Source organism: Pantherophis guttatus, chromosome 9 (genome assembly GCF_059756535.1).
Source record: "Pantherophis guttatus breed Tessera chromosome 9, ASM5975653v1, whole genome shotgun sequence".
In the NCBI taxonomy this organism is placed as follows: Eukaryota; Metazoa; Chordata; class Lepidosauria; order Squamata; family Colubridae; genus Pantherophis; species Pantherophis guttatus.
In genome coordinates, this window is record NC_142071.1 from 2,712,612 (window position 1) to 2,730,017 (window position 17,406).

A 17,406-nucleotide genomic window follows, 5' to 3' on the forward strand; every position below is an offset into this window, starting at 1 on the left:
AGTCCAACCCCCTGCTTAGGCAGGAAACCCTACACCACTTCAGACAAATGGTTATCCAGCATCTTCTTAAAATCTTCCAGTGTTGGAGCATATACAACTTGTAGAGGCAGGTTGCTCCACTGATTAATTGTTCTCACTGTCAGGAAATTTCTCCTTAGTTCTAAGTTGCTTCTCTCCTTGACTGGTTTCCACCGTTTGTTTGTTTGTTTGTTTGTTTGTTTGTTTGTTTGTTTGTTTGTTTGTTTGTTTATTGGTTCGATTTATATGCCGCCCTTCTCCGGAGACTCAGGGCGGCTTACAATGCGTTAAGCAATAACCTTCATACTTTTGTATATACCTGCTTAGTAGGGCTTTCAGGCCCCCCCCAAGAGGTGTTCTTTTTTATTCAAAGTCAGCTTATTGCCCTCACAATCCGGGTCCTCATTTTACCTACCTCGGAAGGATGGAAGGCTGAGTCAACCTTGAACCTGGTGAGATTCAAACTTGCAGTAATTGCAGGCAGCTGGCAGCTAAGTGCTATTTAACAGCGCTTTAGTCCACTGCTCCACCAGGCTCAACTTGTTTCTTGTCCTACCCTCTGGTGCTTTGGAGAATAGCTTGACTCCCTCTTCTTTGGGGCAGCCCCTGAGATATTGGAAGACTGCTATCATGTCTCCCCCGGCCCTTCTTTTCATTAAACTAGACATACCCAGTTCCTGCAATCGTTCTTCATATGTTTTAGCCTCCAGTCCCCTAATCATCTTTGTTGCTCTTCTCTGCGCTCTTTCTATTGTAGCGTGGGTCCTTAGACACCTAATATACAACAGAAGCAATTTATAAATGTCAGAAATGATATGTCGAGGATGTGGCCAGTCAAACAACGTCCATTCCAATTCTATTTTAATGTTATTGAAATAGGTATAGGCAGTTATCATCCCACATGAACCCATAATGGCCATTTAACCATTATTTTAAAAGCAGCCAAATAAAATAAACTTGGGTTTTGCAAGAAGTAGTTTAAATTTAACTCAATGGATCAGGGATTATGTTTAATGCAGCTACTGAAACGTTTAGAAGTCTGTCTGATGAACTTTGCATTTGATGTTTAATTTCCAGTAAGATTTCAATCCTGGGCAATTTTCACATCAGGAAAGTTAATGTGCTTATTATTTTTAAATGCGCACAGCAGGAACCATAGAGAAACTCTTAATCATTCAACTTCTCTCAGCTCTCCAGGAAGAAAATTAGGCACATTCTGTTGGATTTTCCCCTTTTATTTTTCGGTTGCAGAAAGCCACTCAAATTAAGAGTATGACTTTTGTAAGAAAAATATTCCTAAGCATGAAAGAAAATAATGGCTCTTAAGGGGAAAATTTGAGGAGGAGTGAAATCTTGTTATCTCCTAATGGCGACATATCAGATAGATTCTCCTTTGCTGATTATTCATCTTTAAACCTGTTGTGACCTATGCTCACTTAGTCATTACAAGACACAATTAGTCCCAAACAAACCTATTTTATTATAACAGCTGAGAATTACTTCATTCCCAGCTGAGTCCAAATTAATTCCAAAACAAGTCCTTCAGAAAAAATCCTTCGGATTTATCACAAACCTTTATCTTCTTTGGCACCCTGCCAAAGGCCTTCCTTGGCAAAGCCCCACAGAGTTCAGAAACAAGAGACGCCGACTGGAAACAAATATAGCAACGTTGCTTTCCTACAAAGAGCCCAATAGCCTCCAACCCACACAAAAAGACCCTGAAGGGGGAGATTCTCTGCAGCAACACAAATGTTCATTGCACGTATCCGTCCCAGGGGCCGTAGATTGAGGACTCTTGATTTAGTGCAATATAAAAAGTGCAAATAATTTTTCTGCGGACCACCAAAATTTAATCACGGACCACCAGTTGCTGACCGCTGCTTTAGTCCAGCCCCTTGCTCAATAAATCAAATCATTTCCCTTAGCTTTGTCAAGTCAATCACATCGAAGTCTGGCTTCATACCACACATGAAACCCAAAATCACTTTAACAACCCACAACTTTTCCAAAGAGAGAGAGAGAGAGAGAGAGAGAGAGAGAGAGAGAGAGAGAGAGAGAGGGAGGGAGGGAGGGTGGGAGAGAGAGATGTGTTTGTGGGTATGTGTGTGGGTATCTCTTTGCTGCTGTCACCCACTCACGCATCAAAATATGGCCCTGCCTGTAAATTTTAATACCTGAATGAAGTGTGCAAACAGAGAATAAACCCTGGGAATAAAGATATATCAAGAAGTATTTTTGTCACTTTTCAACCAAAAATTACAGAGAAATAAGCAGAAATGGAATGGAATGGAATGGAATGGAATGGAATGGAATAGAATAGAATAGAATAGAATAGAATAGAATAGAATAGAATAGAATAGAATAGAATAGAATAGAATAGAATAGAATAGAATAATAAATATAGAATGGAATGGAGTTGGAATGGAGTAGAGTAGAGTAGAATAGAATAGAATAGAATAGAATAGAATAGAATAGAATAGAATGGAATGGAATGGAATGGAATGGAATGGAATGGAATGGAATAGAATAATAAATATAGAATGGAATGTAGTTGGAATGGAATAGAGTAGAGTAGAGTAGAGTAGAGTAGAGTAGAGTAGAGTAGAATAGAATAGAATAGAATAGAATAGAATAGAATAGAATAGAATAGAATAGAATAGAATAGAATAGAATAGAATAATAAATATAGAATGGAATGTAGTTGGAATGGAGTAGAGTAGAGTAGAGTAGAGTAGAGTAGAATAGAATAGAATAGAATAGAATAGAATAGAATAGAATAGAATAGAATGGAATGGAATGGAATGGAATGGAATGGAATGGAATAGAATAATAAATATAGAATGGAATGTAGTTGGAATGGAATAGAGTAGAGTAGAGTAGAGTAGAGTAGAGTAGAGTAGAGTAGAGTAGAGTAGAGTAGAGTAGAGTAGAATAGAATAATAAATATAGAATGGAATGTAGTTGGAATGGAATAGAGTAGAGTAGAGTAGAGTAGAGTAGAGTAGAGTAGAATAATAAATATAGAATGGAATGTAGTTGGAATGTAGTAGAGTAGAGTAGAGTAGAGTAGAGTAGAGTAGAGTAGAGTAGAGTAGAACAGAACAGAACAGAACAGAACAGAACAGAACAGAACAGAACAGAACGAAGGCGGCTGGGGGATTAAACCTGCTTACAAAAACTGCAGCTGCCCGCCTGAATTATCCAAACGTTTCCATCGCCGCCCTCCGCAGACGACCCTTCTCCATCCAGGTGGGGCTTCAGCTATACGGGACTACAATTCCCAGACGTCCCGGGAGGATGGAAGGACGAGCTAAAGGGTGGCAGAGCCGTGCAGGAAAAAAAAATGCCACGCGTGCAGCTCTGCTGCCCCCTCGCGGTTCCTCGGCCGCTGTGCAACGGAGCGTCGGTCCGGCTCCCAGGCCAGCTGGTCGCGAAAGAATGAAATGCTGCGGGGGGGGGATGGAAAGGGGGACATCAGCCCTGGCTCAGATGCCTGCAGGAGGCATCCTTTTTTGGGGGGGGGTTTAAACCCCATGGGCTCTGCTGGCTGGGGAAAATGGGCACTGGAATCCATGCCCCCCACACACACCTCTCCTGGGAGGCTGAAAGTCGAGGGTCCCGTCCCCCAATTTATCTGTGGCTTCCAGATTGTCACCGATGTTCCCACGCTCCCTTTCTTTCTTTTAGGCGGGAGGCGATCCTAAAGCATTTCGGACAGCGGGTGGTCCAAGCTCTTCCTTAAGAAGCTTCCCGTGTTGGAGCGTTCACAACTTCTGGAGGCGACCACGAGAAGAGTTCGCCAGTGGAACGACTGGCCTCCCGAAGTTGTGAAGACTGGAAGTTTTTAAGAAGAGATTGGACAACCCTTTGTCTGAAGTGGTGGAGGGTTTCCTGACTAAGCAGGGGGTTGGACTAGAAGACCTCCGAGGTCCCTTCCAACTCTGTTATTCTATTCCATTCCATTCCATCCCAACTTCTCTTCTCTCCTCTCCTCTCCTCTCCTCCATTCCATCTTCTCTTCTCTTCTCTTCTCCTCTCCTCTCCTCTCCTCTCCTCTCCTCTCCTCCATTCCATTCCATCTTCTCTTCTCTTCTCTTCTCTTCTCTTCTCTTCTCTTCTCTTCTCTTCTCCTCTCGTCTCCTCTCCTCCATTCCATTCCATCTTCTCTTCTCTTCTCTTCTCTTCTCTTCTCTTCTCTTCTCCTCTCCTCTCCTCTATTCCATTCCATCTTCTCTTCTTCTCTTCTCCTCTCCTCTCCTCCTGTCCTCTCCTCTCCTCCATTCCATCTTCTCTTCTCTCCTCTCCTCTCCTCCCTTCCTTTCCCTTCCCTACCCTAAGCCAGAGGTGGGTTTCAGCAGGTTCTGACCAGTTCTGGAGAACCGGTAGCGGAAATTTTGAGTAGTTTGGAGAACAGATAGTAAAAATTCTGACTGGCCCCATCCCCATCTATTCTCAGCCTCCCAAGTCCCAGCTGATGGGGAGGAAATGGGGATTTTGCAGTATCCTTCTCCTGGATTGGGGAGGGAATGGAGATTTTACAGTATCCTTCCCCTGCCACGCCCACCAGGCATGGTGGGGCGGGGTAATGTGACTGGGTGGTCTAGGTTGCTTCTCTCCTTGATTCGTTTCCATCCATTGCTTCTTCTCCTGCCCTCAGGTGCTTTGGAGAATAGATTTAGCCAGTGGTGGAATGTAAAATTTGTTAACTACTGGTTCTGTGGGTGTGGCTTAGTGGGGCGGCGGGGTAATGTGACTGGGTGGGCGTGGCCAACCTTTTTTTTTTTTTTACTTTTTTAAAGCATTTTTTTACAGCCTATTCATTAGCGGATTGCCCGATCCGGTCCGAACCGGGAGGATTTCATCCCTGGATTGAGCCTCTCTTCTGGTCTTTTGATCTCAAGATAATTGTTCCACCCACAATAGTTTTTACTATTTAACATTTCCTTTATCTATCTATTATTAAAACTCTCTTTTTTCTGTTTTTGTCACCTTTGGTTAACCCAAATGGTACACTATAATGCGATTTTTATTTTTATTTTTTGGAATCATGGTACCTCAAATCCATTAATGCCACGAATGTGTGCAAAACCTGGAATCCCTTTTTATGTCATTAAAATTTCAAGGATCGTCACACCGGTTGGATTTGCAAAGTTGCGGCTGCTGCAGTGTCGTGTCTTCGCAATTTCCGATGCTGCCCGTCAACTTCCCCAAAGCAAAGTCAGTGGGGAAGACAGCAGGAAATCGCCACTACTTCCACTGCTTGTTGGACCGCCTGCGGTGAAAAAGGCTTCTGTGGTTAGGTAAAGTAATCTCTCTCTCGTGGGTCCTGTGTTGTCTAGTTTGTACTAAAGGAAGCCTAAAAGTTTTACATTTTTACTTACGAACATACTAGAATATATAGAATATATCTGCTGAATAAAAACTCCGCATTGGCGACAAGGAAAGGCATCCGGCCAGTAAACACTCTGCTCCATTCAGTTGCCCAGACTCCACCCCATTGCAAGGGATTATGGATGGTCGGTCACCTCAATTATTTTTGGGTTGTTTGAGCAGCTATAAAAGCCCACAGTGCGAATGGTGCAGCGGCCTAGAGATGGAGCTCTCGCCTCACAATCAGGAGGTTGTGAGTTCGATCCTAGGTAGAGGCAGATATTTCTCTCTCTGGGCACAATGAGAATATATCTGAACAAAACTCTGCATTGGCGACAGGAAAGGCATCAGGCCATTAAAACACTCTGCTAGCTCCATTCAGTTGCCCAGACTCCATCCCGAAAGGGATTATGGGGTCATTAAAAGATACTAGATTTGTACATCTGAATGCATATCCCAAATGTTTTGACACATCAGCTGATAGCTTACAAGAGAGCAAACTGTATGACAGAATTTGCGGCATTTCACAGTTCAATCCTTTCCATAGGTTTCAAGCTGCCTTTGGATCTCATGTTTGAAGCTCGTATTTTTCGCTTACATCTACTCATGCGGAGGTTCAGGAACTAAGCAAACGACAGGCACTTTGAACTGGGGAAAAATATATATTTTCCAAAACGAAAACTCCTCGGCTAAAGGCATGCCATCTTCACCCAGCGACAACGCTCGTCTGAAGATGGCAGCAATTGTCAATCTCTGTTATCAGAAAAGTGCTTTCAGCTTTCGCAGATTTCAAACTTAAGTCAGGTTACTTTCCTGCAGATTGGAGAAACTAGGACCAGGAGAGCAAAAGGAAAGGACAGAAAAATTGAGATTTTTCCAGGGTGAACAAATGGCAAACGCCAAGAGAAAAACAGAGAGCCGTTTTATGCGTTAGAGACAATTCTGGAGCCCCCTTTTTATTTTTAACTTATGACACCTGTGTATGGTTTGCCAATTGCACAGTGGCAGATAGGACAGTGCTCCAGAGGGTCAACGTCATTGCCCAGAGGATCATTGGCTGCCCTCTCTCCTCCTTGGAAGAGCTTTATAGCTCCCGCTGCCTTACGAAAGTTCAAAACATCCTAAAAGATCCATCTCATCCTGGACACCCCCTTTTTTTTTTTGAACTATTACCATCTGGCAAACGGTACAGGAGAATAAAAACGAGGACAAATAGGCTGAAAAACAGCTTCTATCCCAGAGCAGTAACTATATTGAATTCTACTGTATAGTGCAATATTAATGCAATATCAGAGGTTTTCAATTCAATTGCATAGAATGTGAAAGGATGTGTGTTTTGTGTTTTATTTTTATAATGTACACTAAAGATGTCATTTAATTTCGTCGTACGAGGCGCAATAATAAAACTTGTGAGATTCAACGTACCAGAGGAAGAAAGATTCCATGTGCAAAACCAGACCTCCAAAATGGCTCAACATAATTTATTTTTTTTTTATGTTAAAATGTACAGAGTTCTTTTGAAAGTACTTGCTAGAAAGGGGGGAGGGAAAAAGTGATATTACATACAAGGAGAGGAAGAGAGGCCCAGGAGCTCATGACATGGAGAATTACAAGGGTTCATCATCCAGGCACCCCTTCCCCTTTTGAAGCTTACAAGTCACCAAGAACAAAGTACAAAGAAGTTACAAAACAGGAAAAGCAAATATAAACAGACAGGAATAGACAGCGGCTTCATTTTGTACATGCGGCTTTAGAGGCATCTGGAGCTCTAGTCACACATTCTAGAGATCTCTTTAAAGAGAATTTTCATCTTTCTTAAAATAGTCTTTAATATTCTACAACAAAGATAAAAAATTTTAAAGATGGAATGAAATGAAAAAAGCTCTTTTTTTTTTTTAAAAGGCATCAAAGTCACTAACAGTGAGTTTTTCTTTTTTTTAAAATTTCTTTTAGAAGATTACCCAAGTTTATTTTTGCTAAAAATACATTATTATTTTCTTTTTTTTTTTTTCCTTTTTCTTTTTCTTAAACCAGAAGTGGAGAAAAAAAATGACAAGGTACCAATATTACTGTGTTTGGATACTTTTTTTTTTTTCTTCTTCTTCTTCTTCTTAATAATAATATAGAAAAGAACACCGGTTCATCTACAATAAGCTCTACAGTCACAAAGGTTTGTGGAAAAAAGGGAGCTGCCCAATTGATTTAAAAATTAAAAAAAAAAAGTAGAAAAATTCAAAACCGGGGGAGGGGAGGGGGGAAGGTAACAGCAGACGGAAAATATATATATATATATCTATATATATTTTACGGCCCTCGTGCCAACAGCTTTGCTTTCGACACCCCCAACCAACCAGCTCCTACCCACCTGCAGCCGGGAAGCAATGCCAGCCAAGCTGCGCAGATGATCTGGGAAGGAGGGGGACAGGCTGGGTCACCTTTCAAGACAGATGAAGTGAGCCTGGATCGATGGCTATTTACAGGGTCCCAGGTCCTACGCAGCCTTGTACACATGCTCAAGAATTCGAGAGAAAACGAGGGCTGGAAGCCCAAGGGATTCTGCCTTTCCATCCTCAGGAGGACAGAGGAAGTCCGCTCAGTTGCAGCTGAAGCTCTGGCCCCTCCAAACTGCCTTTCGGGTTTTGCTTTGAAAAAACAAAACAAAAAAACCAAAATTTTTACACATCTAAGTCGATCTAAGTGCGTCTGTAGCTCTACAGGAATATACAGAGAAGAACTTTACATCAGAAGGATAAGCTACATTTTTTTTTTCCTCCTCCTCCTTTGCAATCCGGCGGGTGGCGTGTTCCCCACAGGCCTCGCGGTCCTTCGATCGATCGATCGGTTCGATAGGATGGACTGCAATGCGGGGGGGGAGGGCGGGAGAATCCTCCTGTCATTCCACCCCGCCCCCAAGCCCCCAAAAAGAAGGCTCTCACACAAAAAGGCAGTGTGGGAAAAAAAAACTCCAGCTAGTGTGAACCTCTGAAGATGAAAGGAGGCAAAGGGGATTTAAAAAAAAAAAAAAAGGGGGGGGGGGGAGCTGTTACCAGGAGGAGGAATCCTACGTCAGTCCTAGCTCCCCGCCCGCTAGCACCAGGCCAGCCGATTTTTTAAAATAATAATAATAATAATACGTGAAGTGATTGCGACAACCGTTTAAATGTTAACCTCCCGACTTCCAGGAGCGGGACAGCTTTGCACAAGTGCCTCTGGGAACTGGACTCTCCAGCAGATTTCACAATTGCAAAGTCCAGTCGCTGGGTTTGGGGGTTGACCTCCAGAACTCTTGTTTCTTCCCTACCCCCCCCCCACCCTGTTTTTGGCGGGACTCGGCTGGACTGGAGTACACAGTTCCGGCTTGGATATATGTAATGGGTGCATTTTAATTACATTTAAACCGTATTTCAGTTCACCCAAGGAGAGAGAGAGAGAGAACGAGAGGAGGAGGAGGAGGAGGAGGAGGAGGAGGAGGAGGAGGAGGAGGAGGAGGAGGAGGAGGAGGAGGAGGAGGAGGAGGAGGAGGAGGAGAGAAAACAAAATACCAGCTATTCAGAGTTCCTATATTTGGGGGAAATGGCAAAAGAGGCTCCGAAAATTTGCTTTGGGCTCCATGCGCCACTCCCAGTGCCTGCCACAAAGCCGAGGGCGCAGAAGATGGGAAGGTTCTGACCTTTCAGGATTGGGCCATCTGGAGAGCTGGGCACAAGGATGAAGGGGAGAAAAAGACTCCAGCGCCTAAAAACAAAGAGACCACGGACTCTGCCCAGGTGGTTCTGGCAAAGGCAGGACTCTTACGTTCGATGACGGGAATATTGTGTGCACGTTTTCAATCCCGCTCCTTCCCCCCGACGACGGAAAAAAACAAAAAAAAAAATACAGGGTAAAAAATCCCAAAGCCCAGTTCCCAAAATGGATTTGAAAACAGTGAAGTTTCTTCCAGATTGTGGAAGGAAAAGGGAGGGGGGGGGAATTAAAATAACCCAAGATCCCCAAGCCAGAGAACCAACCCCTCCCCTCCCAACGAAGAAAAGGGTAAAAAAAAAAAAAAAAAAAGACCAGGCCCCCTTAAAAAAAATTGTTTTTAAAATAAACCGAAAGGGAACCAAAACCCTATCTAAGATCTACAGCAATATTTAACTGGGATAAAAAGGATCCATTGTCTCTGCTTTTGTCAGTATAAAAGGTTCCTTGATTGAGAAGGAGAAGTTTTCGGGGGGAGGGTGTGTGTGTCTCGTCTTGCTCATCTCCTCATGTAGGGCCCGTTGAGGGATTGCTTGGGGACCCCGGCAGCGTTCATGTAGCTGTGGTGCGAAGGGCCCGTGTACATCATGTTCCCGTGGGGGTTGGGCTGCATAGGCTGCTGGGGATAGGCCTGGCTCCCCATCATCCCCATCTGCATCTGCATAGGATACTGGGCCGTCTGGTTCATGTAGGCGGGGTTGCTATGGTAACTGCTGTTCATCATGGGCTGGGGCATCCGGTAGCTGTTCATGGCGTTCAGGGTATTCATATTCATGGAGTTGACGTTGTAAGGGGCCGTGGGCATCAGGTTGACCCCCATATTCATGCCGCGCTGAACGGCCAGTGCCCGGGGACTGGCCTGCATGGCTACGGCGGGAGGGCTGCGGCCGTACAGCTGCTGCTGGTGGGCAGCCGCCGAGGGCAACGGGGCCGATTTCGACCGGATGGAAATGTGGCCTTTGACCGGCATCTGGCCTTGCAGCCGCTGGGTGTGAGGGATGCCGATGTTGGTGGTGGGCATGTTACACTGGAGCAGGGGAGAAGTAAGGTTCATGGTCGTGGAGGCCAAGTTGGGCGGGGGGGTCATGGTGGCTTGTGCTTGGGCCGCTCCGGCCAGAGGGTGCGAGGGGGCCAACTGCGCCAGGCCCGTGTTCGACAAAGACACGCTGGTTGCATAGGAAGTCACCGCAGAAGAATGGCTGTAAGGCATGGCGTGGGGGTCCATAATCGTGTTGGTCAACTGCTGCAACTTGGCTAAGCTGAAAGTGGCCGATGGCTGGGAGTAACCCCCGGCCCCGAAATCGCTAGGGAGCCTCTCGTAGATGCTGATGTTGCCGCTGCTGCCGGATTCCGGGATTTCCATGATCATCGGCGCCGGAGTGAAACTGTTGTTCATGCTACACTGCGACAGGGACGGCTGCTGCTGGGGGGGAGGCGGCTGCTGTTGCTGTTGCTGCTGCTGCTGTTGCTGCTGCTGCGTCGCGGGCGGCGGTTGGGGTTGCTGGGGCTGGGGCTGCGGAGGCTGCGCCGCGGCTTGCTGGTTACTCGGGGGTCTCTCCACCACACAGCTCTGTGGAGATTTGATATTGCAGTTGGCGGTTGGCTGGACGCTGCCTTGGGGCATGAGGCTGCAGCTGCTGCCCATGCCGGCCATTTGCTGGGTGACCACGCAGCTGTTCTGGGTGAGGCTGCTGGAGGAGGAGAGCCCCCCGTAGGAGCAGCTGCTCTGCGAGGAGGCGTTGCCGCAGATGCTGCCCCCCATGGTGGAGTCGTAGCTGCTGGGGTTCTCGTAGTTCTCGGTGGTGCTCTCGATGCTGCCCAGGTCGCTGAAGCCGCTGTCCACCACCTGCTGGGAGTGGTCCGACACCGAAGGCACGTCCATCATGGGGCTCGTCTCCATGTTCTGCATAGAAGGGGCGGAAAGGGAGCCTTGCTCGGGGCTGATCTGGGTGTAGCTGCTCTCCAGCGCGCCGGGCACGCTGGGGCTGCTGACGGAGCGCACCGACTGACTGGGGTGAGACTGAACCGAGGAGATGGGGCTGTTGTGTTCGGAGGCCTGGCAGTCTTCCACCATCGGCATCTGGGGGTCCTCTTCGGCTTGGGTATAGCTCTGCAGGTTCTGGCAAGCAGCCAGGGTCTCCTCACAGTCCTGGTAAGCCACGTCATGCTCGTGGTTTTCTTCCTCTTGAGTCAAGGACTGCACGGCCTGGACCGTTTCGAGGTCTAGTTCACTGTGAGGGATCGGCTCGTCTTCCTTCAGCTCAATCAGCCCTTCCTTAGGATGCTGCTCTTCTTCTTGGTCGTCTTCCGAGCCAGGAACCGGGTCTGACCCTACCGACGTCTCGTGGGATACCGGATCCTCCTCGGAATCGGCCTCTCCTTCACTCTTATTCTTGGCATCCTCTTCTCTATCGTCCTGTGTGCTTGTTTCTAAAAAAGGCTCCTGGACTTCCGGTTCTTCCTTCAGCCCCTCCTTCTCAGCCTGCTCTTCCAGCTCATCCTTTTTGACAGAGCCCAGGTGGCCGTCGTCTTCTTCGTCGTCGGCATCGTGATCTTCATGCTGGTTAGCGACTGCGGCGACTTCCTCTTCTTCCTCTTCCTGGTCATGCTCGGGTTCTTCAGCTTCCTGCTGCTCTTCTTCGGACGGCGGCCTCTGGTCATCGAGAACTTGAGGCTTCTCCACGTCTTCCTCCAGTTCAGGTTCTTTAGAGTCCATTTCTGGACTGTTGCTGCTGTCTATGGGAGATGTCGCCCTCGCTTCTCTAGCAGGCATAATATCTTCCTCTTCTCCTAAATCACCGACTTCCGGGGGCCCATCTTCATCTTTCCTTTCTTCAGCACTGGGCAGAAGTTCTTCCTTCTCCTCAACCAGCTCTTCCTCGTCCTGCATTTTCGTCTTACGCCCTGATTTGGAACTGGCTTCCATGAAATCGACCGTCTCCTCTGAAGTAGGCGCTCGGACTTTCCCCCGCCTCAATTGAAAGCCTGGTTTGCGCCCGGGCCTTTTCTTCCAGTGGATGGGCTTACGGCTCTTGCCCTTGGGCCAGCCTTTCTTCTTTTTCATGGGGGTAGAAGTGCCAGGCTGGAGCGGAGAATCCAGCGATTCACATTTTCTCAGCAAAGAAACTGGTTTCAAAGTAGGAGAATCTGAAGAGAATGCAAAACAGAAGGCGTCAAATTTTGGAACAGCAATCATCCACAATTATTTATTGTTAGCATTGCCAAAATCTAGAGCTGATCAATGATGTTTGTTTATACTGGTGAGTTGTAATGATTCAATAAAGTAACTTCCTCAAAATGCTGACATCTGTGAAATGTCGTCATTCACTGTTAACGAGAACAATAATATGTATTATTGTCTTTTTTCATTTTCTCAGAGACATGTTTGGTCTGAAATAGTTAGAATTTGGGGAGGAGAACTATACTATACCCCTTATTCTCACTGTTGCAGAAGATTGTCCCACACTATTGGCTGAGTAAAGTGTGAACATATTAAGTAACCTTTTAAATCCTATATACTCTCACAGAATCACACAAAATTTTAGTCAACTACATTCTGGGCCAGTGTGATTGGGAAGGTTGTCCGATTTGTTTCAAGGTCTGAAACTGGGAAAATTAGACTTCTCAAGTCCTAAACTCAATGCATATGATACTGAAGCATTTCTAGAAAATAATAATAAAATAACAACAATAATAATAATCATAATGAGTGACCAATCCTAATAATAACAACAATTAACACCATTAAAAAACAAAAAAACAAAAAATCTGGATACTGGACGTGGCAGTACCTGGAGACAGCAGAATAGAAGAGAAAGACCTGCAAATGGAAGTAGAGCAATTGTGCCAAAAGGAAGCAAAGGTAGTGCCAATCGCTTTGGGTGCAATCCCAAAACAGTCGGAACACCACCTGAACACCATCGGCATTGACAAAATCCTCATCAGTCAATTGCAAAGGGCAGCTTTACTTAGTACAGCTTACATCCTGAGACAATGCCTCTCTAACTCCCAAACATCCCCACCTGCTTATCCCAGGTCTTTGGGAAGGACTCGATAGGTGGATAAAAATATCAAATCCAAGTCTCAGCATCTGACAAACTATAGTAAGTTGAACTTGTATGCTACCCCATTGTTGTGGGTGACTCACAACAATGAAACAAAGGGAAAAAATTACAGTCAAATCCATAAAAACATAAAAACTAAAGATAAAAGATGGGGAGAGCGATGGAGGGAAGGGTATCACCCTCCCTCACCAAAGACCTGGGTGAAAAGGAGTCTCTGAAACAGTTACACTAAGACATGAGGATTGCATCTGAACGCACACTGTAGGTGCAAGGAAGCAATACTTTCACAGGCATAGTATTAGATCAAAATTTATGGCATGCTTCCACTGACATAGCACATTACCAGTGCACCAAGAGAATCATTTAAAGCAGGGGTCCCCAATCCCTGGGCCTGGCACCAGTCCACGGCCCACCAGGAACCAGGCCATGCAAATGAGCAAAGCCCTATCAGAATACAGGCAGGATCCAGGGAGCACATGAAACCATGCCCCCTCCCCCATCTGCGGGAAAAAACCACCCTCAACGGAACCAATCCCTGGTGGTCAAAAAGTTGGGGGCCGCTGATGCGAAGCAGGGTTTCCCAACCTTGGTAACTGTAAGACACATGTCTATGGAGATTCTCCATCATCCAGGTCATGGTTGTCCCAAAGGTGCTTTTTCAAGAGGCAACTGGAGTTTCTGCTTTTTCTTTGAAGACGTTTCGCTTCTCATCCAAGAAGCTTCTTCAGCTCTGACTGGATGGTGGGGAATGGAAGGATTCATAAATTATAAATTAAATCCTTCCATTCCCCACCATCCTGTCAGAGCTGAAGAAGCTTCTTGGATGAGAAGCGAAACGTCTTCAAAGAAAAACCAGAAAGCCTCTTGAAAAAGTACCTTTATAAGACACGTGGATTTCAACTGTCAGAATTCCCCAGCCAGCATCTTAAAAGTCTTAAAAATTGTCAAGGTTAGGATCTAAAGAGTCATCTTTAAAATTGACTAGTGTGCTGTGATTCAGGCATTGCTGAAAGTAAGGGGGTGGGTGGGGAAGAGCCAGGAAAACAGTTCAGCATTTCGTTGGGGATCGATCACACAAGAAGGCAGATCTAGAAATCCATCAGATTACAAGGTGGGAAGCCTCATGCACTAATGCTCCATCTATTCAATCCACCTTGATTGCAGGTGCTCCAACCTGTCAATCTACTAGTCAACTACTGAGAGAGACCTGTCAATGGAAAACCACTTTTTATTATGTATCTGTATGTGCTTCGATATCCTTGAGGAGCACCCAGAGGCTCCAACTGGTCCAGAATGCGGCTGCGCGGGTAATTACGGGAGCTGCCTAGCGCTCCCACATAACACCGCTCCTGCGTGAGCTGCACTGGCTCCCAGTGGTCTTCCGGGTGCGCTTCAAGGTGTTGGTTACCACCTTTAAAGCGCTCCATGGCATAGGTCCTAGTTATCTTCGAGACCGTCTGCTGCTATCGATGACCTCCCACCGACCTGTGTGCTCCCACAGAGAGGGCCTCCTCGGGGTGCCATCAGCCCAACAATGTAGGCTGGTGACCCCCAGGGGGAGGGCCTTCTCTGTGGGGGCACCTACCCTCTGGAATCAGCTGCCCCCAGAGATAAGGAGAATCCAAGACCTCGGTGCCTTCCGCCGTGCCCTTAAAACTTTCTTTTTTCAGCAAGCCGGGCTGGCTTAACATATTTTTTAACATATTTTTAAAATATTTTTAATTGGTTTGTTATTTTAAATTGGGGCCAAGTTAATATATATCCTTTTAATTGTTTTTAATGTTTTGTATTGTATGTTTTTATCTGGCTGTACACCGCCCTGAGTCCCTCGGGAGAAGGTGCGGTATATAAATTCTAAATAAAATAAAATAAATTATATCTAATTTGGCACAAGCGTTTTGCATGCAGGAGACTAGCTGTTAAAAAAAAAAACTCTGTTTGAGAGGCATATACCAGAAAGCACTCAAGACGGGTGGGTGAGTGACTGCTATTTTAAGATGTCAGTTAAAAGATTTGGGGAAAACGTGTGGAACGGCTAAGACCCATTTACACAACACCAACTTTCCCCACGCTGTTTCTCCTGGCAAGGGAGTTCAGCCTGGTACATCTGAGCAAACGTAATTTGAAAGCAACCTTCTACTGGGCTAAAAATACGTCATGCTACTTTCTAATTTTAGTTGAGCCATGGATGAGAGGAGGGCTGCAGCGAGAGGAGGGAGAACATATGGATACAGAGAGGGATGCAAAATATATGCTTATGCCACTTCTTCTTCAGTGGCACCACTTTCTAGCCTCTATCAGAATCTGAAGGTTCATCCTTTGAAGGCCGCTCTCTAAAGTATTAGCCTTTTGCAATATTTTAATTCTGGACAAGGTTTTCAAGAGATCTCAAATGAAAAATGCATTCGATCCAAAGCCTAGACGACTAGAGGATACTGCCTGCCTAGCCTGTTCCTGCCAGTACTGGGCTACTTAAGCAGCAGCTTTGGGCCGAAATGCCAGGAAAGTGGGCTGGCAGGAATGATTCTGGTAAACCTGATCAGATGGAACCAAGGTCAGAAGTACTGGTGCTTGGACTGCACAAGCACAGTTGCTTTGGGAGTTTTACTTCTCCCTTCAAGTGGGCACGTTCATTACAGCGATTTCAGCAAATTTATCTCCAGCTAGCTAGCTATTTCTCACAATTTTCCCCATCTCCCTTGAAAAGGGAGGGAGTCCTTGATGCTGAAGGCATGGAGCTCTTTGGACTATACGAGGGGTCTGCAACCTTAAACACTCAAAGAGCCATTTGGAGCCGTTTCCCACAGAAAAGAAAACACCGGGAGCCACAAAACCCTTCCTGTGCCTGACTTATTTCTTGAGCGGCCACAAAACTAGCATATGTAGTTGAATTAAATGTTCTCTTTTCTTCTGAAACTTTTCTTTTCTTGGATTTATCTATGGTTGGCCTACCGGGGGTTGAAAAGCTCAATAAATCACGTGCTGGTGGGTGTCGCACATTGGCGGTTGTGACGCATATTTTGAGTGACAGGGAGCTGCAGCAGAGGGGTGAAAGAGCCACATGCGGCTCCAGAGCCGTAGGTTGCTGACCTCTGGACTATACCTCTTACTGTCCCACAGTCCCTCCCTCTAGGGTCAAGGTTTCTTCATAAGCTTTGTATCTTGCCTATTTCCCCACTTCCTCCTTGCTTTTTTTCTCTGAATTACTATTCACCATATAGTCACGCCAGCCACATGACCACAGAAACGTCTTTGGACAATGCTGGGTCCCTCCGCGAAACGGAGATGAATACCGCTCTCTAAAAGTGGACACAAGTGGGCAGGGGAAACCTTTGCAATTTTTATATTTGGGGCAACCCATCTGGCACCCTTCTGGCCCTGTCTAGCTTCCTGCTGGCTATATTTCCCCTTCCCTCCATATGGCAAATGTTTGGGGGGGGGGGGGTTGGGTCCAAAAACAGAGGAAGTTTCTCTGGTAGAATAAGGTAGCTAGATATTCTGACCTAGGCTTCCTTAGAAAGCATACAGCACAATCTTAGTCCTGGCAAACCTCTTTTATTCATACGGCTGTGAATGATTGTCATTCACAGACCGAAAGGCTTCACAAACAGTCTTTCAGGGGATTGTCGATAAACACCCACCTTATCTCCCTTGGAATGCTGCCAGAGAACTAATTGTCACACGCAGGGCAAGGCCAAACTTAGCACAGAGTCAAACAGAACTTTCCAAAGCTTTAACCGACCAGTTGAACTAATTGCTTCCTGCAAAAGCTCATGTCCCGTTTGCTCCTCTTTTATGTCTTATGGGAGGGGCCAATCATCTCCAAGTCTTACTCCCAAGTCGACCCTGTTTTCTTAATTGTTCCTGTCTACTGGGAGCTCTGCGCATGCGCACACTGGGAACAGGCTCACGCTGTTCTTCTGCCTCACTGATGTCAGATTCCGGAGGCTCCGGAGGCAGCAAATAACTCCCAGATGGCCCTGGCCCCATCTCTGCTTCCAACGCAGAGCCCTCATCCGAGCCTTCCCCAGACTCCAGGACTGGCCCATGTTTCTCCCCAACCTCCTCAATGTCCAAATCTGCTGCCAGATTCTCCGCTGGCTGCTAGCGGGCCACAATACTAGATGGGTGTCATCCTTATGAGGTAGACCAGACAGCAGACAACAACAGATAAGCTAATTTAATTGTATTGGAGAGCTAAATTAACACAGTC

The 17,406-nt window shown here is 46.1% G+C and overlaps 1 protein-coding gene across 2 annotated transcripts in view; it reads right to left on the minus strand.

Annotated features, from left to right (window-relative positions):
- Positions 1 to 6,848: 6,848 nt before the first annotated feature.
- Positions 6,849 to 17,406, minus strand: part of KAT6A (lysine acetyltransferase 6A) — a 64,685-nt gene continuing 54,127 nt past the window's right edge. For both annotated transcript variants that reach the window (XM_034435192.3, XM_034435191.3), the window contains exon 17: positions 6,849 to 12,276. In XM_034435192.3, the coding sequence (XP_034291083.2) occupies positions 9,629 to 12,276 (2,648 nt within the window). In that variant the 3' untranslated portion in view covers positions 6,849 to 9,628. The remainder of the gene's footprint in view (positions 12,277 to 17,406) is intronic.